Raw genomic sequence first — 19,297 nt, 5'->3', positions numbered from 1 at the left:
CATTGTCTGCCAAGTACATACGGCGATAAAAGGAAAAAGAAACAAATCAAGACCTTTACATGTGAGAAATAGAGGAGACTTGGGGTAAATGTATGCGGGACCAAGGGCGCCGGTGGCCTTCAACTTCTTGGATGGTGAAAATCCAGGTCGTAGGAGACAGAAGGAGGCCCTTGCGTTGTGTGCGCGTCGTCGGGATTCGGTCGTAGGGGACCTCTGACCGCGGAGATAGGCTAGTAGGTGCGTAGAAATGTAATCGTCGTGTTCGGAAGCGTCGTGTTCGGAAGCGATGGCCCTGGTGACAGCATTGAAGTGAGTCCCAGCTCCGCCATGGCAGCGGCCCAGCCGTCGACAAGGGCCGCTTGGTCAACGAGGATCTCGTCGTAGAGTTGCTCAAGGTGATCTATATGAAATGAATAAGCGATGCGGGCGTCACGAGAAATACTAACCAATCATGATCGTGGCTTGCTTGAGGCGTGAGCGCGCGATGCTGTCACGCGCGACAATCAGACGAGAAGCTCTAGATTCATCCTAACCAATGACAATGAACATCGTACTCGGTCTAACGATGGGCACGTGAATACTAACCTTATATTTGCCCGGGTGGGACCTTTGATGCGGAAGCGTAGTATGTAGATGAGGTAGGAGTCCGTTGGTGCGCTTCGTATCCGGAGGCTTTAGACGCGGCTCCATCGTCCGAGATGCTTCGATGGGGCGGGCGGACCCAGGAGGAGCGAGGTCGGGATTTGCAGACGTCTGGTGTGTGTCGACTAAGATAAGTGGCTGCGACTGTCGAGAGGGACCATCTGGGTTGCTGGAGGTAATGGCCTTCGTTCCTGGGGGCAGGTTGCTGGAAACGTCGTCCTAGAGATTCAAACATTAGCTGACGAAGTTGAGTGCACTGTGCGGATTCGTACCTCGCGGAAAGTGCTTCCGTTATCATGACACTCACGATCTTTGGCGTCTTCGGAGTCATGGCCAGAGACGTCCTTAACGAAGTCGTCGTGGGTTACCACGGTGGTGTCCGAATCGAGCGAGAAGCGCTTAGGCTTTGGCGTCAAAGTTAGTACTAGTGTGCGGGGTGCAGTGGATGTGATTGGTAAATTGCTGAAGGCTTCTGAATCGGTTGCGATCGTGTTTGATGGGGATGAGGCAAGTGAGGCGGGGATGTCGGCCACATTGTCGCCAGTGAGGGGTGGATTGGGCTCGGCCGAATCGTGCATGGGGGCGGGTTTCTGCCACTTGATACCGCCACTGATAATTGTCCGAGCGGCTTTGTCGGAGGCTAGAATGAGTATTGCAGTTTCAAGGCAGACGTTGAATGCGACCACGCTAAACGACACCTTCTCCGTTTTGTATATGAGCTTATACGTGGGGTCGAAGACAGTCTCTTTGAAGTATGACGCGGCGAGATATCCGCCGATGGTGATGCGGGCAGCGCCGTTGAGCGCAGTGGTGATCATGACGGAAAGGATGGATGGAGGCTAAAACGTTGGACGAAGATCGTATAGATAAGTACACGTAAATCGAGGATGACGGATGATATTTCGCAGCGAGCGCGATATTTATACTCTCCTAGATTTAAGTTTAAACCTTGCAGGGGAGCACAATTACGGGCGGGGACCAATCAACAGACTCGATCGCACCATCGCAACGCGTCAGTCACGTGTATGGAAAGTCAACCCATACTTATATAACGCGCGACTACAGTATGATGTTACACGCCAAGATGTGTAGAATAAAATGACTTACAATGATTGAGATAGTGCCTCCACCACAACTTTCACGCCCCACGCTCCAGGATCAGCGATCCGCTCGGCCTTCAGGTTTGTGCTATCAATGTATGCGCTCCTGCCAGCCTTGGCTTCCATGTCCTTCGTCGCCTCAGCAGCCTCTTCAGCAGCCTTCACTGCTGTCGCAAGGCCGGACGGCAGAGCGCCGATGAACGCAGCGAGGGGGTCGACAAGAGTACGAGAAGGAGGGCGGGCCCTGGTGTAAGTATACAAACGAGCTAGCGCAGCTTCTAGCGCCGTGCACCATACTTCTTGTGTGACGGTCTCGGCAGAGCTTTTTGCGAGGGCTTGGGCAAGGGCAGAAAAGAAAATTCTGATACATAGGGACTATGAGACAGTAATCAGACCCAAAGAGAACTTCACTGACGAATAGAGGGCTCCGCTCGTTCCTCCCATCGCGTCCTCGGCGATACGAGAGATGGTGATGACGCTGCCGAGAACGTCGTTGCCGGTGATGCTGTTGTTACTCAGAGCTCCAAGCACGGCTGTAGGTATATAATGAGCATGCGTGCATATCATCATCATCTCACGATGTACCTGTTGCACCTCCCTTGAGCGTAAGTCCGCAGTCTCCATCACCAGCAATGTTGTCCATGCGAGTAATCTCGGGCTCAGCAGCAATGAAGGGCCCAGCATGCACGCTCTACGGCACTGTTGAATCGATTGACATCGGGAGCTTTGAGTGAGGCTGACTGGCAGGCTTTTACGCGGGTTGCAGTGGGGAGGGACGAAGAGACGGATGGTGGCTTTGGAATAGACATGGAGGACCACTTCCATCCTGGGGTATTGGTACTGTCGTCCAGTAAAGAAAGGATGAGATCAGTGGACGGAGTTCCCATGTCGTTTGCGGCGGGGAGCAGGAGCATAGTAATGGAAAATCCGGGCATGTTGAGACTTGTCTAGCAGGGGTTTTATCAATTGAAGTAAAACCACGGGAGTTCAACAAACCATGAAAGAGCCAGAAAGCAAACGCATGATTGTAATCCCAGATTTGTCCAACGCACGTCTCACTTCAGCGACTACTCCGCCGAGCTCAAGCTCACTGAGACCTCCGAGGTTATTGATGAGGAGAACGACACAATCGGTACCGTCGTTCTTGAAGGGAACGAACGACCGCTCTTTATCGGTTGTGGAAGTGATCATTTCGAGGAGAGTGGGGATGAGTTCATTGAGAGGCGGAACAGGAGAGATGCGGCGGTGACCACTTTCGTTGTGAATTCCAAGACCAATTTCGAGCTCATTCGCACCCAAGTGCGTATCAGGAACAGCGGTGCCTGGGACCTGTATGGAATAATGGAGTGTGATAAGTACGACGATGACCTCGATGCTCGGACGTTGACTCGTACATGACAGTGGTCCAGACCAACACCTATGGTGCCGAGCCTAGAGGAGACATACTGGGCGACATCATAGACCTCATCTACAGAGGCACCCGTTTGGGCGAGGGCACCTGCAATTTTGTAGACAAGACAAACACCGGCGAGACCCCTGCAGGATATTTAGATAAAGTAGTGTAATTTGGGAAAATGTCCATACCGTCGTCCGACAATACTGCCCTGGGTTCTTCCTACAGCAACATCATCTCCCACGATGATGAATTTGACGCGATCAGCTTTTTGGGGGTCACGGGCTGCATACTCTTCTTTGGCTAGACCAAAGTTGAGTACATCGCCAGTGTAATTCCTATAAGACTGATGAGCGAATTCGAAGAGATATCGCGACGAGGCATACTTTACTACAATGATAGTGCTAACGCAGCACTGTTAGCAGAGTGAGATTGGAGTAGCAACGAATAGATTACCCTTTCTCATTATCGATCAGATCTATGCCTCGGCGAACTTGACCAGCACTTGGAGAGGCGAAGACATTACCACACACGGCAGCTTCGTGAATATCTTTCAGACCATGGCCGTATAAAGTATGTAGTGATTCTGCTTACCAGTCAAAGCCCCCTGGCCTGCATCCCGATTAACGTGTCTGAGATGTAATGCGAAGGCTCACATACCTACAAAGCCTGAGTGGGATGGCTCATGGCCAGAGCCACCTCCGCAGAGTAGGGCAACTTTGGAGCGGTCCTGATCGGCAAGGTACACGACTAGTACATCTCTTGTGTAAGTAAAAGAAAATTCGTCAGTGGTGTCGGTAGTGTTACCTCTATGCGTCGGATCGAGAGCTAGATGTGCATTGATTGCACACAGCCCTTCTAAGGAATCAAGTACGAGGGAAGGTGCAGTGTTCAGGAAATGCTTGCCTGCGCTTAAAGTTGGCTAAGTGATTAAGCACAATAGCATGAAAAGACCTTACTTTGTACGACCATAATGACTGCGGGGTGGGAAGGAACTTAACATGTAATAGGCTCATGATCGTCATGATGCCGCGGCCGCGATTGAGACTGATCGAGAAGCCCTGGGAAAATAACTAAGACTTAATTTCATCTCCGCGTCGCCTGCATCCAGCATCCATAATGCAGCTGCCCGAACGCGAAGAGCCCCGCATCATCCACCGCCCGTCACTCTACGCTAACGGTCAAGCCTCCGGCCACTTCAACAGTGAAACCTGATCAAAGTCGCCACCGCTACAGCGACAAGCCTTACTTAACGCCGTAATAAGTGCCGTGAAAGTGACGAAAAGGAAGTGGTGATTTTCCTGATGGCCCCATTTAAAAGGAGACTACAAAACTGCGTCGTATATTATGTATTCGAGATTTCCTCGATTCCAAGATCTCCATTGCTCGAGCGGCCGTACAATTTGTTCAGAAGCAAACACGTTGATCAATTCAGCAACAAACTACTGGTAATCCACGCGTCGTGCCATCAACCATACTGCACCGTTGTAAAAGCAGAAATATGACTCACTGTAGTTCAAGCTGTCGCGACGTGCCACTGACTCATATACACGCAAAGAAGGCCTAATCCCACGCCGGTGAGTCATTGGTTAAATCCAGGATGAAAACCACTCATACTCACACATTTACTGTCCGCTGGGCAGTATAAGCAGTCATTAATAGTTGCGCACCAGGTGGGACACACCCCAATAGTAATAGGGTCATTGGCGGATATTGCGTCACTGGCAGATATAGATGTTGTCAAAGTAGCAACGATGGCGAGGACAAAGGGGAAGCGCATTGTTTGTGAGTATATGATATGGGATCAAATAAATCTGAAGAGGACAGTAGGAAGACGTCTTGCTTTTATATGCTGAATATTGTTCTTCATGTCGATGTAGGAAGAACCTATCCGCCTGAAATCCCCCTTCGAACAGATGATATCTGCAATGCCAGCAGAGTACCCACTGCCACCTAAGATCTAGATCAACATTCTCGGCTAAATTGAGTTACCGGTGTAAGTCGCACAGGTCTCAGCACGAGCATTATTTTCGACTTGAATTCGGCGCAGGGCCCTGCAGGGCCTCGTATACCCACATGGCGGTCTTAGAGCAGATATCAGGTCCCCATGTGACCGTTGACGATGCGGATGATAAGTTGACGCCGCGCGGCAGCACGCTAGTGTTGTGGGCAAAAGTGTTTGGCAGAACTGGCGGAACCTGGCAGATTGCAGAATCGATAAAGGAGTAACTCGCCTCCAACAGCTTCGATTGTCTGACCGGTGTGGCTTTCAGTTCGCTGGCGGAATGATTGACTTGGTGCAAGGAGCCATCCGGTGAACCAGCGAAAACAAGCATTCGGTGATATCCCAAACTGCTGACGATATGGGTTTTGGGAAGTGGAAGGTAGTCAACAAGGAGGAGGTAGATAGACGAACTCACCTTTACACTATGATTGAGGGATGCGGCAGTGAGCACGCAACAAGTAGGAAAATGCGCCGAGGTCGCGAACGATGTCTTTTACGGTACATAGGGTGTGTTCTGATTATAGCGTCGGAAGTTCATTTTGCGCGGAGTCATCGAAGTCTAAACCACCATCAACAGCACCAAGAAATTTGCAACGGACCTTGCCACAAATTGGACGCTAACACCAGACTCATCACTGCGTGAAATCAGGGTAGCACTTTGAACTTCTCGTGGGTGAATTTGAGAACAAGTTAACGTGGTGATAACTTTGGGCGCAGGAGATCACAACGAACTTGAAGTCAATCGAATTGCATGGTTTCCGCGTCTACGTAAGTTGCCACTTGTCGTCTTTCGCTCAAGCACTGAAGCCAATACAGATACCATTATAATCGAATGCGCTATTCCATGAATTGGTGCCCTAACTCACAGCGTTCGATGAGGTTAGTATTGCAAGTTTCACTGTATCGGAGAAACACCATGGCCATCACCACACGTTCAGGTATGTATTGTGGGGTGTGTGACTCATATTTATTATTATTCTCACTACTCAGCAGCCGTCGCGCCTATTTCAAGGCTTGATGTTGAAGTTCGCATCGAGAGACAAAGTGCGATGCTCTCGGTATATGACATCTACCCATCCTCCTCTTGGTAGCCACACCCAAGCGATAGTCATCTTTAGCCTGTACCCCTTGCCGCCCTATATCCTCGGCAGAAATCCCCGGCACGTCCACGGTCGACATCGGCCTTATTTATGATCCTGCTCATGCCTTCCGTGACGGTAGTCAGGCCTCGGTTTTGCAGCTACGAAGTTGTCCGGACGGCGGAGACGGCTCTGCATGACCTCAAATTTTCACAATTTCCGACGGGCCAAATTACAGTGCGACCGTTTCTACTTAACAGTGTTATAAACAGTTAATAACTAGAATATTTAACCCCTGTTTAACATGGACTTTTCAACCGCACCCTACCAAGTTCCGTCTTGTTGACCACGACCCTTCTGCGGAAGACCAAAACTCAAACGTCGCGCAAGAATTTTGGCATCTATGGGGCGACCGTGGTGAGCTTCGTTGATTCAAGGATGGTCATATTACGGGGAGAGTTGTTTGAAGTCATGGCGTCTGATGACTGCGCACATATGACGAGCAACGCAAAGTCAAGGCCGTCCAGGAACCGGATATACTTACTACATCAACTTCTCAGTTCACAAGTCTCGACATTATCATGCATTTTGGCTCAACTGTTTTCACCTAAAGTAGGGCATCTCAGTAGTAATGCTAGCAACGCCTTTGCGTTCACACTGGAAATTTCAGCCTAGCAAATACCTGCTTGATACTATGGCTTTGTTTCATTCCCTTCCAGGAATTCCATCATGTTTACTTCCCGCTCCGTACTACTCAGCTTCCTCGCTAGTGCCAATTGCCAATATGTGTGTGAAGTGCCCAGCCACAGCGAAGTATAACAATCTTGTACTGCACTTAACCACACGCATCAGGCATTTGACCCCAGAATGGCAAAGATTTAGCTAGCTTTATCTAATGTATAATATTACAGCTGATTCCATAACTACTATCATTCCCTGTAATATGTCAATGGTTGCTAATATGCAAAGGTTTATAACACTTCAACATCGTGCTCAACTCGCATCGAAAAAATTCAGGCATATGCAGAGTACCTAGTGTTATGACCAACGTCCCTTAACCTAACTAGTAGGTGTCTGGAGATCGGATCACACCACAGGACTCGTCTTGAGAGAATAACAAGGGGAATAGTATTGAGAGGGAACGTCTAGGTCTACGATGACGTAAGAACGAAGAGGTTAAGTCTAAGGAGTACTACTGACTACGACCTAAACTATATACTACTCTCTAGGCGGAGATATCTGAGTATGAAAGGTAGTGATATATCTATATAAGATCATAACATTGCGCCTAGGGTTCAGGGCGTCTTATCAACCAATCAACTACAAGAAAGGGTCCATAGGGGTTAGGGGTATCGGTGATTAAGCAGGGTCTCAGGGTACTGCTTCTATTCAGGGTGAACGGATATGAAGACGGGTGAGAGAGTTCTGTGACAAGAAGTCTCGAGCGGTGATTAAAGATCTCAATAAGAGATGGGGTCTGGAGATGTATCGGATACGATTGGATCTAGGGTTTCTCCAGGGTCTTCGGTAATGAGCATGCTCCTCTATGAGTGGCGCTTCTGTGATAGGGTTCAAGGGTTTAGCTGTGACTGTGCAACAGGTTCTTATGTAAGGGATTCGGTGAATGACAGAGGTAACTCTTAACATGTCATGTGTGGGAAGTGAAGGTCTGCAATGTGAAGGGATGATAACTCTTCGAGAGATGGCTCGTAAAGGACTCTCGGTTATGGTTCGATCATAGAGGCGTGTAGATGCTTATGATGTAACCCGTTGCCTAATCGTAGGACTTCTAGGAATGTGATGACTTCGGATGTCTAGGGTTACAGATATAGATGGATGACGTTGATGTAGTATAGATGTGATGTGAAGATAGTGATCAGTTAATCGGTTATCCATCTTATCTTATCAGGGATCTTATCTAATCTAATCTTATCGGATAGGTGACTTAGGGTTTGATAATTGAAATTTAGATGCAGTTGGTAACATTCATGACACCTAGAAAGGATGTTTTGTACAAGTAGAACTTGGATGTTGCAGCTGTGAGGGGTGAAATAGTGGTAATTTGCAACCTTTGCACAACACAAATCCCCCAGATCCCAAAGATCCTGCCAATGTATTCATAAAATTCTACCTGGAGCATAATGAATACCTTATAGGGATGTCAGAAAACCAATGCAATAAAGGTTACACTCTTTCATTGAGGTGCTATAGTAGTAGAATCAATGATGAGTACAATAGTGTGACACCAGACAGGGGAGATACATAAGAAATTCAATCTCCTCTTTGGCACACACAGCATCTATCCTCTGCAGTCAAGCATTCAGAGGTCACATTGTGTTGCATCATTCTCTCAAATGGCACCACACTGCAGGAAAGCAGTCCAAACGAAAGCCGAAGAAAGATGCCACTCATGAGGCCAACATTGCAGCTGCTGTCCAGGCTATCAGAGAGAAGAGGGCTAAAAAACTCTTGGCAGCAGCTGGCCAGTTTAATGTGCCATACCATACCCTTCATCAACATGTGCAAAACCTTACAGAACCTCATTCAAAGGCCCACAAATTCCAACAGCTACTTACTGAAGGACAGGAAGAAACACTATGTCACTGTGCCAAGTATCTAGCCATGACAGGTCACCCTCTGTCAAAGTGCAACCTTTGTGCAAAGGTATCAGAGCTGAGCAAGAAGCTGAAGGAAAAGAAAAGGCTCACTGGGAAAGATTTGGAACTAGAGAAAAATTGGATTGAATGTTTTCTCACTCATCATCCAGAAATCAAGTTAGGATGCCCCACAGGCATTGATCCAAAGCAGATGCAGATGTTCAACTTCACGACTGTGAATCACCACTTTAAACTCCTCGTCAACTTCTTGAAATCCAAGGGCATCCCCTGGGAGAATGTGTATAACATGGATGAAAAGGAGATCCAGCTTGGAGGGGGAAGGAAATGCAATAACACAAGTACCTGTTTTCACAGTCAACAAAGGCTTGTGTCAAGGCAAAGAGTGACCAACTCGAGTTGGTGACAGTGATTGAGTGTGTGTGTGTGTGTGTGTGCAGATGGCACCAGTTTGAAGCCTGGCTTTGTATTTTCTGGGTCAGACATATACCCTGAATATTATGAGGAAGATGGAATCATGTGAGTCTCTATTCTACAATGCAACAAAAATCTGACTATGTTCTGAAATCAGAGTGGCAACATCTGAAAATGGTTGGACCAGTGACTTCATTGGCACTGAGTGGTTCATCAAGAGTTTTGTGCCACAAGCCAAAGCATGGAATTCATCTGGATCAACCAATCCTCCTCATATATGATGGACATCATTTGTTATGACTAGTGTTCACCAAATGGCAAAGACTAACACACAACCACTAGGACTTGGTCACAGTTGATGATGATCAAAGATAGGATTGAGTGTGAATGTCTAAGTCTACTACAAGTGTAGAAACAAAGAGGTTAAGTCTAAGGAGTACTTACAGCTAACTAGCCTACTTATATACATAACATTGAAGAGGAGATATCTGAGTATGAAAGAAATCAGCCAATGAGAAAAGAGTCGTACAATACTGCGGATTACTGATCATGATGTTGTGATATATAAGTGATGAGTAAGATGGTGACTAAAGAGAAACCCAAGATCTGACTGGTACTTCTTCTGTGTTAAGGTTGTGCTCAAGGGAGAGGTTACTCAAAGGGCTTCGGCTTCAGCTTGTGCGCTGTGCCCCTTACCCAAGTATGTGCCCTTAATTTCTGGGGGACAGAGGGGAAGTCCAGGGGAATTCCGGAGGACAGAAGTCGGTGGAGTTCGGCGGAACTCCGGAAGACTTATGTGGGGATGGAGTAAGGCTACTATGGAAGTCCGGAGTAGAAACAGAACAGAGGTTAGACTACCCTAAGGTAGAGCTGGAGAAGTAGTCCTAAGGTTTAACCCCTAAGACTCGGAGGTAGACAAGAGATGAGACTCAAGTCCGGAGATTGCAGGAATGAGCAGAACTAAGATGATATTCAAACTGAGGAGTTCTGGAGTATTACAGGGGTTTATATACTGTAGGTATCATGTAAGTAAATCAGTCAGCAAAGGTAAGGGCTATGTACGAAGCATGTGGAAAGTCTATTACTAAGTGTAACAGATTAAAGCAGTGAAGTTGGAAATGAAGTAAGAATGGACGGATCAGTAAGCATAGCAGAATAGGACATAACTGGTAACCGGAGCAATAGCTAATCTAAAAGGAGTTAGGGGTGAGTGCGGAGATGAAGGCGGAGCGCCAGGCGGAATATAAAGATGGAGGACTGGACTTTAATGAAGTAGATCCAGAATTCCGGATCTGGAGGTACGGGATATGACATTCTGGAAGCGAGATCATTCTAGCCTGTGGAGTTGGGGAACCAATCGGAGATACAACAGGTGATATGTGAAGAGGTGAAGATGTGACAGGAGGTGAAGTCACAGGACTGGTTCAGTAACTGGAAGTAGCTGGAGGAAAGCCGAGGAATAAAAAATGATTCATGTTTGGAATTCATGACACCGTTCCCATGAGACAATCAAACTTCGTCAAGCAGCAGAAGAGCATGGCATTCACCTTTTCTGCCTACCCCCACACACAACCCACTGTTTACAACCCCTCAATGTTGGTATTTTTGGTCCTCTGCAGAGGCAATGGCAGAGATGCTGTGAAGTAGTAATGGCAGAGACTGGGGAAGGGATCAAGAAGCGAAATGTGATCTGAGAGTATGTAAAGGCAAGAGCAGATGCATTTAAAGAGGAAACAATTCTGCAGGCATGGAAAAAAAGCGGAACTAGACCAATAAATGCCGCAATATTCATGGAAGAGGATTATGCACTGAGTTATGAGTCATCCACCCAGCTGTACCTCCTGGCCACCAATCCCACCAATCCCACTTTCTCCGATTCCCTTGATCCCTTTCTGCCAGTGACAAGTCAGACCAAATGTATGAGGGGAACTCATCTAGCTCTGATAAGGCTTCAGAGTCTGAGTCTGAGTCAGAGTCAGATGATGAAGTCAATACTGGTGGTGATGGCAAAATGACAGATTGGGAGAATATACTGCAACAAGCTGGTTCATCACATTTTCCTGGTTCACTCTCATCAGTGCCAGAAGCTGGTCCCTCACATTTTCCTGGCACATTCACAGGATCATCTGTACCTTCTGTCATATACCTGATCCAACTGCTCCGCTTATTGATACCCACTCCGCCTGACAATCATACTTCCCCCGCTTTCCTACCACCTCCACTCTGTCTGCCCTCCACCTGTCCCAGTCAACTCCCACATCTGCTCCTACAGCTCCACTCGACCACCTTGTTGGTTGCCTTCTGCATCATCCATTCTACTGTAAATCTCCTTTCCCCATTTAGGTATATACTTTCCCCATTTGCACATAGTACTTACTTCCCGGATCACTGGTACTTCCTATAACCGCTCAACTAACTGATCCGACGCGTACATATTGATATCCGCCCCGACTTATGTTTTTCACCTGTGTTCACTTACAAATTGTATACTAGTTACATAGCCTCATACCAAGGACTAACTAGTCACTGCCTCCTACATAGAAGTATATAAAACATATCCTGTACTTAGCTACTCCCCAGTCTTAATATTACTTGTCTTCCTGCTGTCTCTACTAGTGGGAATTCTCTGTAGGACTTTGCTCCCTCTCTGGACACAAGTATACCTTGTCATCACCTCCGACCCTCCGCTCCGACTTAGAGCCGTGCTCTAAGTATTTACTCTTACCTCTCCGACTCCACCAATCAATCCCCTTTCCCCCCTCCATCCCAATAAACTTCCTCCACCTTCTCTGCTCTGCTCCTAGTTGGACTACCACTAGCAGCACTTACTTCCTGACCCACCAAAGTGGACCTAAGTGGACCACTTGTCCTATCATTGGACATTGTCGGATCTGCTCCAAATTCGGGGCACGTACTCAGCTAAGGGTGCAGTGCAAGAGCTGAAGCCAAGCCCCAACCCCTCCGCTTCTCCATCCGAGCATGGTCTCTAACACCTTCCAGGAGCACAACTCATGTGACACATCCATTCCATCGCCACACTCAATTTGTGAAGTGTGGCACCAGAACTTAATCATCCAGTACTGAAATCAACCATGTTTGACCAGCTCTAAGAGGCTGAGATAGAGAATGAATGGCTTCATAAAGAGAATGAACTGTTGAAATATCAAAAGGATGCTGTGGAGATGCACTGCTATCTTGTGGGTCAAATGGCAGAGCATTACAAACAGCAGTTGAACAAGAAGGCAGAAGAGAAAGCTCACAAGAAGCCAGGAAAGAAACAAATGAAGCCCTATTTGAGGGTACTGACATCAGAGGAAGGTTGCGCAGATGTCATATACTGGATCCGAGTACCCCCAGTACCACCTATAAGCATCCCTACTGCTGGTCCAACCCCCTGTTTCCCCATCTGCTCCATTCCTCCTTCTCCAACAATGCACGAAGTGCATCTCAGCAGGATTAGCCCTGCTACCTCCACCCGACCCCTGTTCCGCTCTTCCGACACTATCCCTATGTCCTCCAACACCATACCCCTTCCATCCAACCCTATCTGGGGTTCCGCTCCTCCGCCCTATTGGTCTGCCTGATCCTACTCCTACTCCCTCCGCTTTTCTGACCTGCTCGGTTCCCCTCGTCTTGTCCCACCCAACAATTAGTCCGTCCAACCGCCTCACCAGTCCACTCCTAGACTAGGAACCACTCAACTGGTCCTATCCCCGTTTAGTATCATAGTTCCGCTTTTCGGATCACCAGTAATCCCTATACCCTAGCAATTCTGATCTGTCGCGTACATACTGTTCCCCGAGCCTTATTCTTGTATGTCTGAGTCATCCTATTGTAATCCTGTACACTCAGCACATAGCCTTCTGCTATGCTATGCTCATCACTTAGAGTATATAAACATATGTACATTTGTCTGTAGATACTCAGTCTGAATATTACCTTTTCTAAGCCCTGCTCTTCTGTTCTTTGACTTGGGCCTGATCCTAGTCAACTCCTGTTAGCCGGCCTAGGGGATTGACTCCCTAGGTCGGCCACCCTCTGATCCTCTGATCCTCTGCTCCTCTGCTCCTCTGCTCCTCTGCTCCTCTGCTCCTCTGCTCCTCTGCTCCTCTGCTCCTCTGCTCCTCTGCTCCTCTGCTCCTCTGCTCCTCTGCTCCTCTGCTCCTCTGCTCCTCTGCTCCTCTGCTCCTCTGCTCCTCTGCTCCTCTGCTCCTCTGCTCCTCTGCTCCTCTGCTCCTCTGTTCCCCCATTCCCCTGTTCCCCCATTTCCCCATTCCCCCATTCCTCCGCTCATCTAACTTCCCGTGCATCAGAACTAAACCCCGCACTCTCACATCTGTCCCCTCCATTCCTGCTCTGCTTCGGACTTCATCCAAGTAGCCCCCTCCGTTCCGCTTCTACTGTTGGTTCTGACCACAGTAATCTCCCGCCTCCCTCCTGTCGGGTGGAACAACCCCCGCCCGACTTTCCCGTGCTCACCTAGTAGTTTGTTGGTCCTCCTTCAGAGGACCCCCATTCCAACGTCCTGTCGGAACTCATAGAACTCATGTCAGACTACATTCCGAAATTAGGGGCACGTACTCGGGTAAGGGGCACAGTGTATGAGCTGAAGCCAAGCCCCTCAGACTCCGCTTTACCCCTGAGCACGGTCTTAACAGCAGAGCTGAGGGAGCTAGAGGTTGAGCAGGCTGAACATGAACATCAGGAAGAGGCAAGCAAACAGAAGAAGGTCATGGAGGAGCAGAAAAAGCGAGATTGGCGGGTGGAACAGGAGTGTTCCAAAGCTGCATTCACTGGTGCAATCAAGACCAAGAAGCTGGAGGAGCTATGCGACATAGCTGCAGCCTTGCAATTACTCGAGACTGGACTCAAGGCTGAGGTGTTCCAGTGAATTCTGCAGCACTTTGATGACAATCCTGACCTCAAGAAAAATCCACAATACGAGGGTTTATTCAACCCTACCCATTCTCGCAAGCACTGTCTTGATAACAGTGATAGCACTGCAGAATTACCGCAGGACACGATTCCCCCACCAAATCCAGTTCATGAACTGTTTGGATACCAGCCTCAGCCTGCACATCAACCCTTGATGTCAAGAAATGAACACATACCAGAATTTCCCCCACCTGGGTATGCCCCCCTGCATTATCCAATGCAGCATCCTGCACTTCAGCCTCACCCTCTGCATATTTTGCACCCTCACTTTGCACCAGCGAGTCATGATAATGCAGATCTCTGAGTTGGTGACATGGTGTCATAGCCCATATTTCTGGACCCGGAATTCCGGATTCTCACTTGTTAGACCTGGACTTCTGTCCTTAATTCTGTCCGGTGCTCCAGTTTCATCTCCGGATTTACACCTATCTCCTTTTAGATCACTGCTCTCTGACTACTGGTCATAACCTTTTTCCACCTTGCTTACTGATCTGTCTCTCTGCTTTCATTTCCGACTTCATTTCTTTGATCCATTGTATACTTACTAATAGACTTTCCACATGCCTCGTACATAGCTTTTCACTATACTGACTGATTACTTACTTGATACCTACAGTATATAAACTCCTGTAAAACTCCGTAACTCCTCAGTTCAAATATCATCTGGCTGTGTTGACCAGGAGTGGAGTCACTATTGACATCTGGGTGATATGAAACAGAGTGAAGGAGAGGTGGGCTAGCGAGAAGAGCTGTCCTACTTGGCATAGTAGCTTGGTGGAAAGAAATTTCTATGCACTCTTGGTATCCATGACATTACTCTGCAATGCTTCTATCTCCTCCACTGTGGTGGGGTTCCTGACAGTCTTGCAGGTATTAGGTCCGCTGGGTGGAGTTGAGGGGTGGGTCTTGGATTTGCTCATCCCAGTATCAGTGCTAGGCCTTCTAGGGGGCATGTTAGTACTAAGATTCAGGAAATATGTATCAGAAAGGTAGTATTTGAAGGTTTTTATGGTCTTCTGGTTGGCCTGGAGGTTGGTATTATAAAGAAGAACATACAAAGGAAACTTATAGTAGACTAGTTTATGCATCACTCCTAGATTGAGCCCAGAGCAAATGGAGGAATGGAGAACAATGTATGATGTTGGAGGTCATAGTTAGGGGCAGAGGAGTATGGATGATGGCAGATAAGACTTGTATGAATCATGGATATGACAGAGTCCATCTCAATCATCTAATAGATACCAACCAACAAAACAAAAGAAAGCTTATGATGAGTTAAATGTCCAACATAGGGTCAATGACCCCAAAGGACTATATTCTGAAGCAAAAAAAAAAAAACAAGGATGACTAAGCATTCATGTATTTGGACATGTTGAGCAAGTACTCATGAACATAAAGAGGAAATAGTGATGTGTCAGCCCAGCTTTGATCTGGCATGGGGTGGCTTGGGCTTTTGAAAATGTCAGGCCAAGCCATGAGCCAAAGCTATGGCTTGGCTTGGGCCTAGTCATGGCTTTGGAAACCAAATAGGCCAACATTCAATATATCACACTATCTACCAGGTCTCATCTATTGATTCTTCACCCTTGTCTTCTAAGATCAGCACATCCCAACCCCCCTCCTCATCATCATCTCCAACCTCACCAGCTGTCACGAATTCCAAACACAAATCATTTTTTGTTCCTCAGCTTTCCTCCGGCTACTTCTAGTTACCGAACTGGTCACGTGACTTCACTTCCTGTCACATCTTCACCTCTTCACATATCACCTGTTGTTTCTCCAATTGGTTCCCCAACTCCATAGGCTAGAACAATCTCGCTTCTGAAAGAAGTACCGGTCAGATCTTGGGCTTCTATTTAGTCACCTGTCTGACTCATCGCTTATATATCATGATGTCATGCTCAGTCATCTGCAGTATTGTACGACTCTTTTCTCATTGGCTGATTTCTTTCATACTCAGATATCTCCTATTCAATGTTATGTATATAAGTAGGTTAGTTAGCATAAGTACTCCTTAGACTTAACCTCTTTGTTTCCACACTGGTGGTAGACCTAGATGTTCACACTCAATCTATCTTGTTCATTATCATCCCTCTTGACCGAGTCCTAGTGGTTGTGTGTTAGTCTTTACCATTCGGTGAATGCTAGTCATAACACATATTGATATCTGCTCCGACTTATGTTTTCACCTGTGTTAATACTTACAAATTGTATACTCAGTACATAGTCTTATACCAAGGACTACTGGTCACTGCCTCCTACTTAGAAGTATATAAAAACATACCATGTATTTAGCTACTCCTCAGTCTTAATATTACTTGTCTTCCCGCAGTCTCTACTAGTGGGAATACTCCATAGGACTCTGCTCTCTCCAGACACAAGATTACCTTGTCGTCACCTCCGATTCTCCGCTCTGACTTAGAGCAGTGCTCTAGAATATTCACTCTTACTTCTCCAACCTATCCAACCCATCCTCCTATCCCCCTCCGCCCCAAACACACATTCTCCACTTCACCCGCTCCGCTTCTAGTCGGACCGCTGCTAGTAGCTCTTACCTCCTGACCCGCAAAGCGGACCCAAGCAATCTGCCTGTCCTATTGTCGGACATTGTTGGTGCCACTCCAAATTCGGGGCATGTACTCGGCTAAGGGCACAGCACAAGAGCTGAAGCCAAGCCCCGACCCCTCTGCTTCTCCATCCAAGCACAGTTCCTAACAACTTGATGAAATTGGTGCTGTGGTGGACCTGAATCAGGAAATGGGTCAGGTAACAGCATATCTGGAGACAGGGGGGAAGGGTAAGATGGGTCTCCTGCCCATTGTGGATTCTGTAAAGGGGGGTGACCATATGAATTTCTGTCATTATTAGATTGAACTAATGGTCCCTCACAAAATAAAAACATGCTGGGCAACAGCAAGGATGATGAGGAGAGGTAGAAAGCCCATGTGCATGTTCAATGAGTCAATATCAATCCAAAACTCTGTCAGAACTTTCTGACTACACCAGAATTTGTGCAAGTCCTTTGCATGCTTTATCAGACTTTCTGTTTTCGGTCCTCACTTGTAATACATACTGTTGTAATTATACCTGCAATTGTAACAAGAAACATGTCCACTACTATTCGAGATCATCAAGATCATCAAGATCATCCTCAGCATCCAAATAGCCTGAGTAAGGTACTCCAAGGTTTGATATATCAAAACCTGGTCTCTCCATCATGAAAAAACAGGGCTCAGTAACTCCTGAGGGGAGTGTTGGGGTGTGTGGAACCATGGTGACAACACTGAGCATTTTCTTGACATCAAGAATGCAAACTTCATTGAGGTGAGTGCAGGAAGCAACAGTTTGTGATGAGGGTTTGAGAAGTGACTCATCGGAGGGAGAATATAACCAAATCAATGCAACATTTGCAAACTGCCAGTCTTCTTCATTGCCAGGATCTGCTTCAACAGACAGCCATGTAAAATATAAGATTTTACCAAAGCAAATCTGTCCATCAAGATCAATCTAAATACTAGCATTAGAATTAGTCAGTAGGAGGCAGTGAATTATGGGTGCACCTTTACATTCCATGAAATATGTATCTTCTCCAATGGCTTCAGCATTTCTCTCCAAGCAGATCAAGCAATCTGTCCATTTGGCAGCAGAAGGTGTGCCCACTTTTTGATGCAATGAAGCACACACCCTGCGCCAAGGAAGCGAGAGATAACCTCTGCATGCTCTTGATCTGAAAAGCAAAAGTATCTGTCCTGCTTCCATAAGAGAGCATATCCATCTCCAAGGTTGACTGAACCAGTAGGAAGGCCCTTGGGAGGCTCATTGAGCTCAGGTAGGACAGAAAGGAGTGTATTAACTTGGCAACACCAGAGTCCCTCTTGTGAGAGGTTCACATAAGGATTTGATGGTTGTTGAATCTCTTGGCCAAGGTTTCCAATTGTTCACTCTATGGTCCATTGTGCATAACAGATTGGCAGCCCCTTCCATAAAGTCTCTGGAGTGAGGTGGTTGACTTGATGGACACATGGTCAAATGAACTGTAGTCAATCTTCATTATGCTGGTAATACAATGATTCAAATTCTCTCTCCCAGTTGCAAAGAAGGACATGTGCATATTGAAGATCTTCGGTGGTGATGTAATGTTGACATAACAGCTGGAAACCACGAACAAGTTTGCAGTAGTTTAGCCAATAGGGCTGGGGGAGGACATGTCATGAATTCCCAATACAAACCATTTTTCATTTCTCAGCTTTCCTCCAGTTACTTCTCATTCCTGAACTGGTCATGTGATTTCACTTCCTGTCACACTTTCACCTCTTCACATTTCACCCATTGTATTTCCAATTGGCTTTCCTATTCCACAGGCTAGAACTGTCTCTCTTTCCATTACTTAATTTCCGTCTATGATATTATTGCTTATATATCATGGCATCATGCTACATCATCCACAGTTATTGTACAACTCTTTTCTCATTGGCTGATTTGTTTCATACTCAGATATCTCTGATTCAATGTTATGTATATAAGTAGGTTAGTTAGCATAAGTACTCCTTAGACTTAACCTCTTTGTTTCTACACTTGTAGTAGACCTAGATGTTCATGCTCAATTCTATCCTCTTGATCATCATTATCTATGACCAAGTCCTAGTGTGGTTGTTTAGCCTTTACCATTCAGTGAATACTAGTCATAACAGGACACCATAAAGAAGGGCAGGACCAAGACCAAATGTATACAGCTGGAACTCCCAGGTCTTATAGCTTGTGTTAAGCTTTTTAGCAATATTGCATGGTTTATGATCAAAGGACCCAGGGAGATAGAAACCCGCTGCCTCAACTGATTCCCCATGTGCATCCCAAGTGTCTCAGTTTTTGAGAACTGCCCATTTCCAATTCTCCACGTCATCTGATGGGCCATGGTCCATTGTTCCATGCCAGAGACTGATATTGAGGTTGCTAAGATTCCCAGCAATATGCATGATGTCCGCTGTCATATAGTGAGGAACTCCGAGACAGTGGGAAGGTTTGAGGCCAAGAATTAGTGGGGGCTTTGTGATGCCAGTGTCAGTCTTATTTTTATCTAACTGGCACTGGTTCAGAGATGCTACAAGCAGATGTAA

The 19,297-nt window shown here is 46.8% G+C and overlaps 6 protein-coding genes across 6 annotated transcripts; 2 read left to right on the top strand and 4 right to left on the bottom strand.

Moving 5' to 3' along the window:
* Positions 1 to 214: 214 nt before the first annotated feature.
* On the bottom strand, positions 215 to 1,573 carry EDB91DRAFT_107458 (uncharacterized protein). Its single transcript, XM_041314848.1, has 3 exons — positions 915 to 1,573; positions 586 to 861; positions 215 to 528 (listed from the first exon to the last, which is right to left on the bottom strand). Exons 1-3 carry the CDS (start codon positions 1,458 to 1,460, stop codon positions 442 to 444), a joined length of 909 nt encoding a protein of 302 aa, XP_041179913.1. The 5' UTR covers positions 1,461 to 1,573; the 3' UTR covers positions 215 to 441.
* A 77-nt stretch (positions 1,574 to 1,650) lies between these two features.
* EDB91DRAFT_1118256 (Dak1 domain-containing protein) lies at positions 1,651 to 4,237 on the bottom strand. Its single transcript, XM_041318074.1, has 12 exons — positions 4,090 to 4,237; positions 3,943 to 4,036; positions 3,796 to 3,885; positions 3,592 to 3,673; positions 3,522 to 3,539; positions 3,327 to 3,473; positions 3,137 to 3,278; positions 2,739 to 3,071; positions 2,438 to 2,689; positions 2,328 to 2,400; positions 2,158 to 2,275; positions 1,651 to 2,103 (listed from the first exon to the last, which is right to left on the bottom strand). Exons 1-12 carry the CDS (start codon positions 4,105 to 4,107, stop codon positions 1,746 to 1,748), a joined length of 1,725 nt encoding a protein of 574 aa, XP_041179912.1. The 5' UTR covers positions 4,108 to 4,237; the 3' UTR covers positions 1,651 to 1,745.
* A 4,604-nt stretch (positions 4,238 to 8,841) lies between these two features.
* EDB91DRAFT_1079978 (uncharacterized protein) lies at positions 8,842 to 9,529 on the top strand (the record flags this gene model as incomplete). The annotated part of the gene is made up of 3 exons (XM_041315183.1): positions 8,842 to 9,175; positions 9,275 to 9,353; positions 9,406 to 9,529. The coding sequence occupies 3 exons, from the start codon at positions 8,842 to 8,844 to the stop codon at positions 9,527 to 9,529; spliced, it is 537 nt and encodes a 178-aa protein (XP_041179911.1).
* Positions 9,530 to 13,794: 4,265 nt separating this feature from the next.
* On the top strand, positions 13,795 to 14,487 carry EDB91DRAFT_1245846 (uncharacterized protein; the record flags this gene model as incomplete). Its single annotated transcript, XM_041322599.1, has 2 exons — positions 13,795 to 14,127; positions 14,176 to 14,487. The coding sequence occupies 2 exons, from the start codon at positions 13,795 to 13,797 to the stop codon at positions 14,485 to 14,487; spliced, it is 645 nt and encodes a 214-aa protein (XP_041179910.1).
* Positions 14,488 to 17,372: 2,885 nt separating this feature from the next.
* On the bottom strand, positions 17,373 to 17,681 carry EDB91DRAFT_1011087 (uncharacterized protein; the record flags this gene model as incomplete). Its single annotated transcript, XM_041312418.1, has 1 exon — positions 17,373 to 17,681. A coding segment is annotated over one exon (309 nt), but the record flags the coding sequence as incomplete, so codon positions are not given.
* Positions 17,682 to 17,803: 122 nt separating this feature from the next.
* Positions 17,804 to 18,121, bottom strand: EDB91DRAFT_1049214 (uncharacterized protein; the record flags this gene model as incomplete). The annotated part of the gene is made up of 1 exon (XM_041313456.1): positions 17,804 to 18,121. A coding segment is annotated over one exon (318 nt), but the record flags the coding sequence as incomplete, so codon positions are not given.
* Between the last annotated feature and the right edge of the window lie 1,176 nt (positions 18,122 to 19,297).

The sequence above is a fragment of the Suillus paluster genome (assembly GCF_016628075.1).
Source record: "Suillus paluster strain FC165 chromosome Unknown EDB91scaffold_12, whole genome shotgun sequence".
NCBI classification, from domain to species: domain Eukaryota; kingdom Fungi; phylum Basidiomycota; class Agaricomycetes; order Boletales; family Suillaceae; genus Suillus; species Suillus paluster.
This window is presented reverse-complemented; position numbering and strand designations above follow the sequence as displayed.

Excerpts from the sequence above, each read along its gene's own strand:
- EDB91DRAFT_1118256 (XM_041318074.1), bottom strand. Across the intron at positions 3,674-3,795 it reads ATCCCACTCAGGCTTTGTAG|CTGCCGTGTGTGGTAATGTC; the intron begins GTATGTGAGCCT and ends ATATTCACGAAG. Across the intron at positions 3,279-3,326 it reads GGCAGTATTGTCGGACGACG|GGGTCTCGCCGGTGTTTGTC; the intron begins GTATGGACATTT and ends AATATCCTGCAG.
- EDB91DRAFT_107458 (XM_041314848.1), bottom strand. The coding sequence starts at position 1,460 with ATGATCACCACTGCGCTCAACGGCGCTGCCCGCATCACCATCGGCGGA. Across the intron at positions 862-914 it reads ACGGAAGCACTTTCCGCGAG|GACGACGTTTCCAGCAACCT; the intron begins GTACGAATCCGC and ends TTGAATCTCTAG. Across the intron at positions 529-585 it reads CCCACCCGGGCAAATATAAG|GATGAATCTAGAGCTTCTCG; the intron begins GTTAGTATTCAC and ends GTCATTGGTTAG.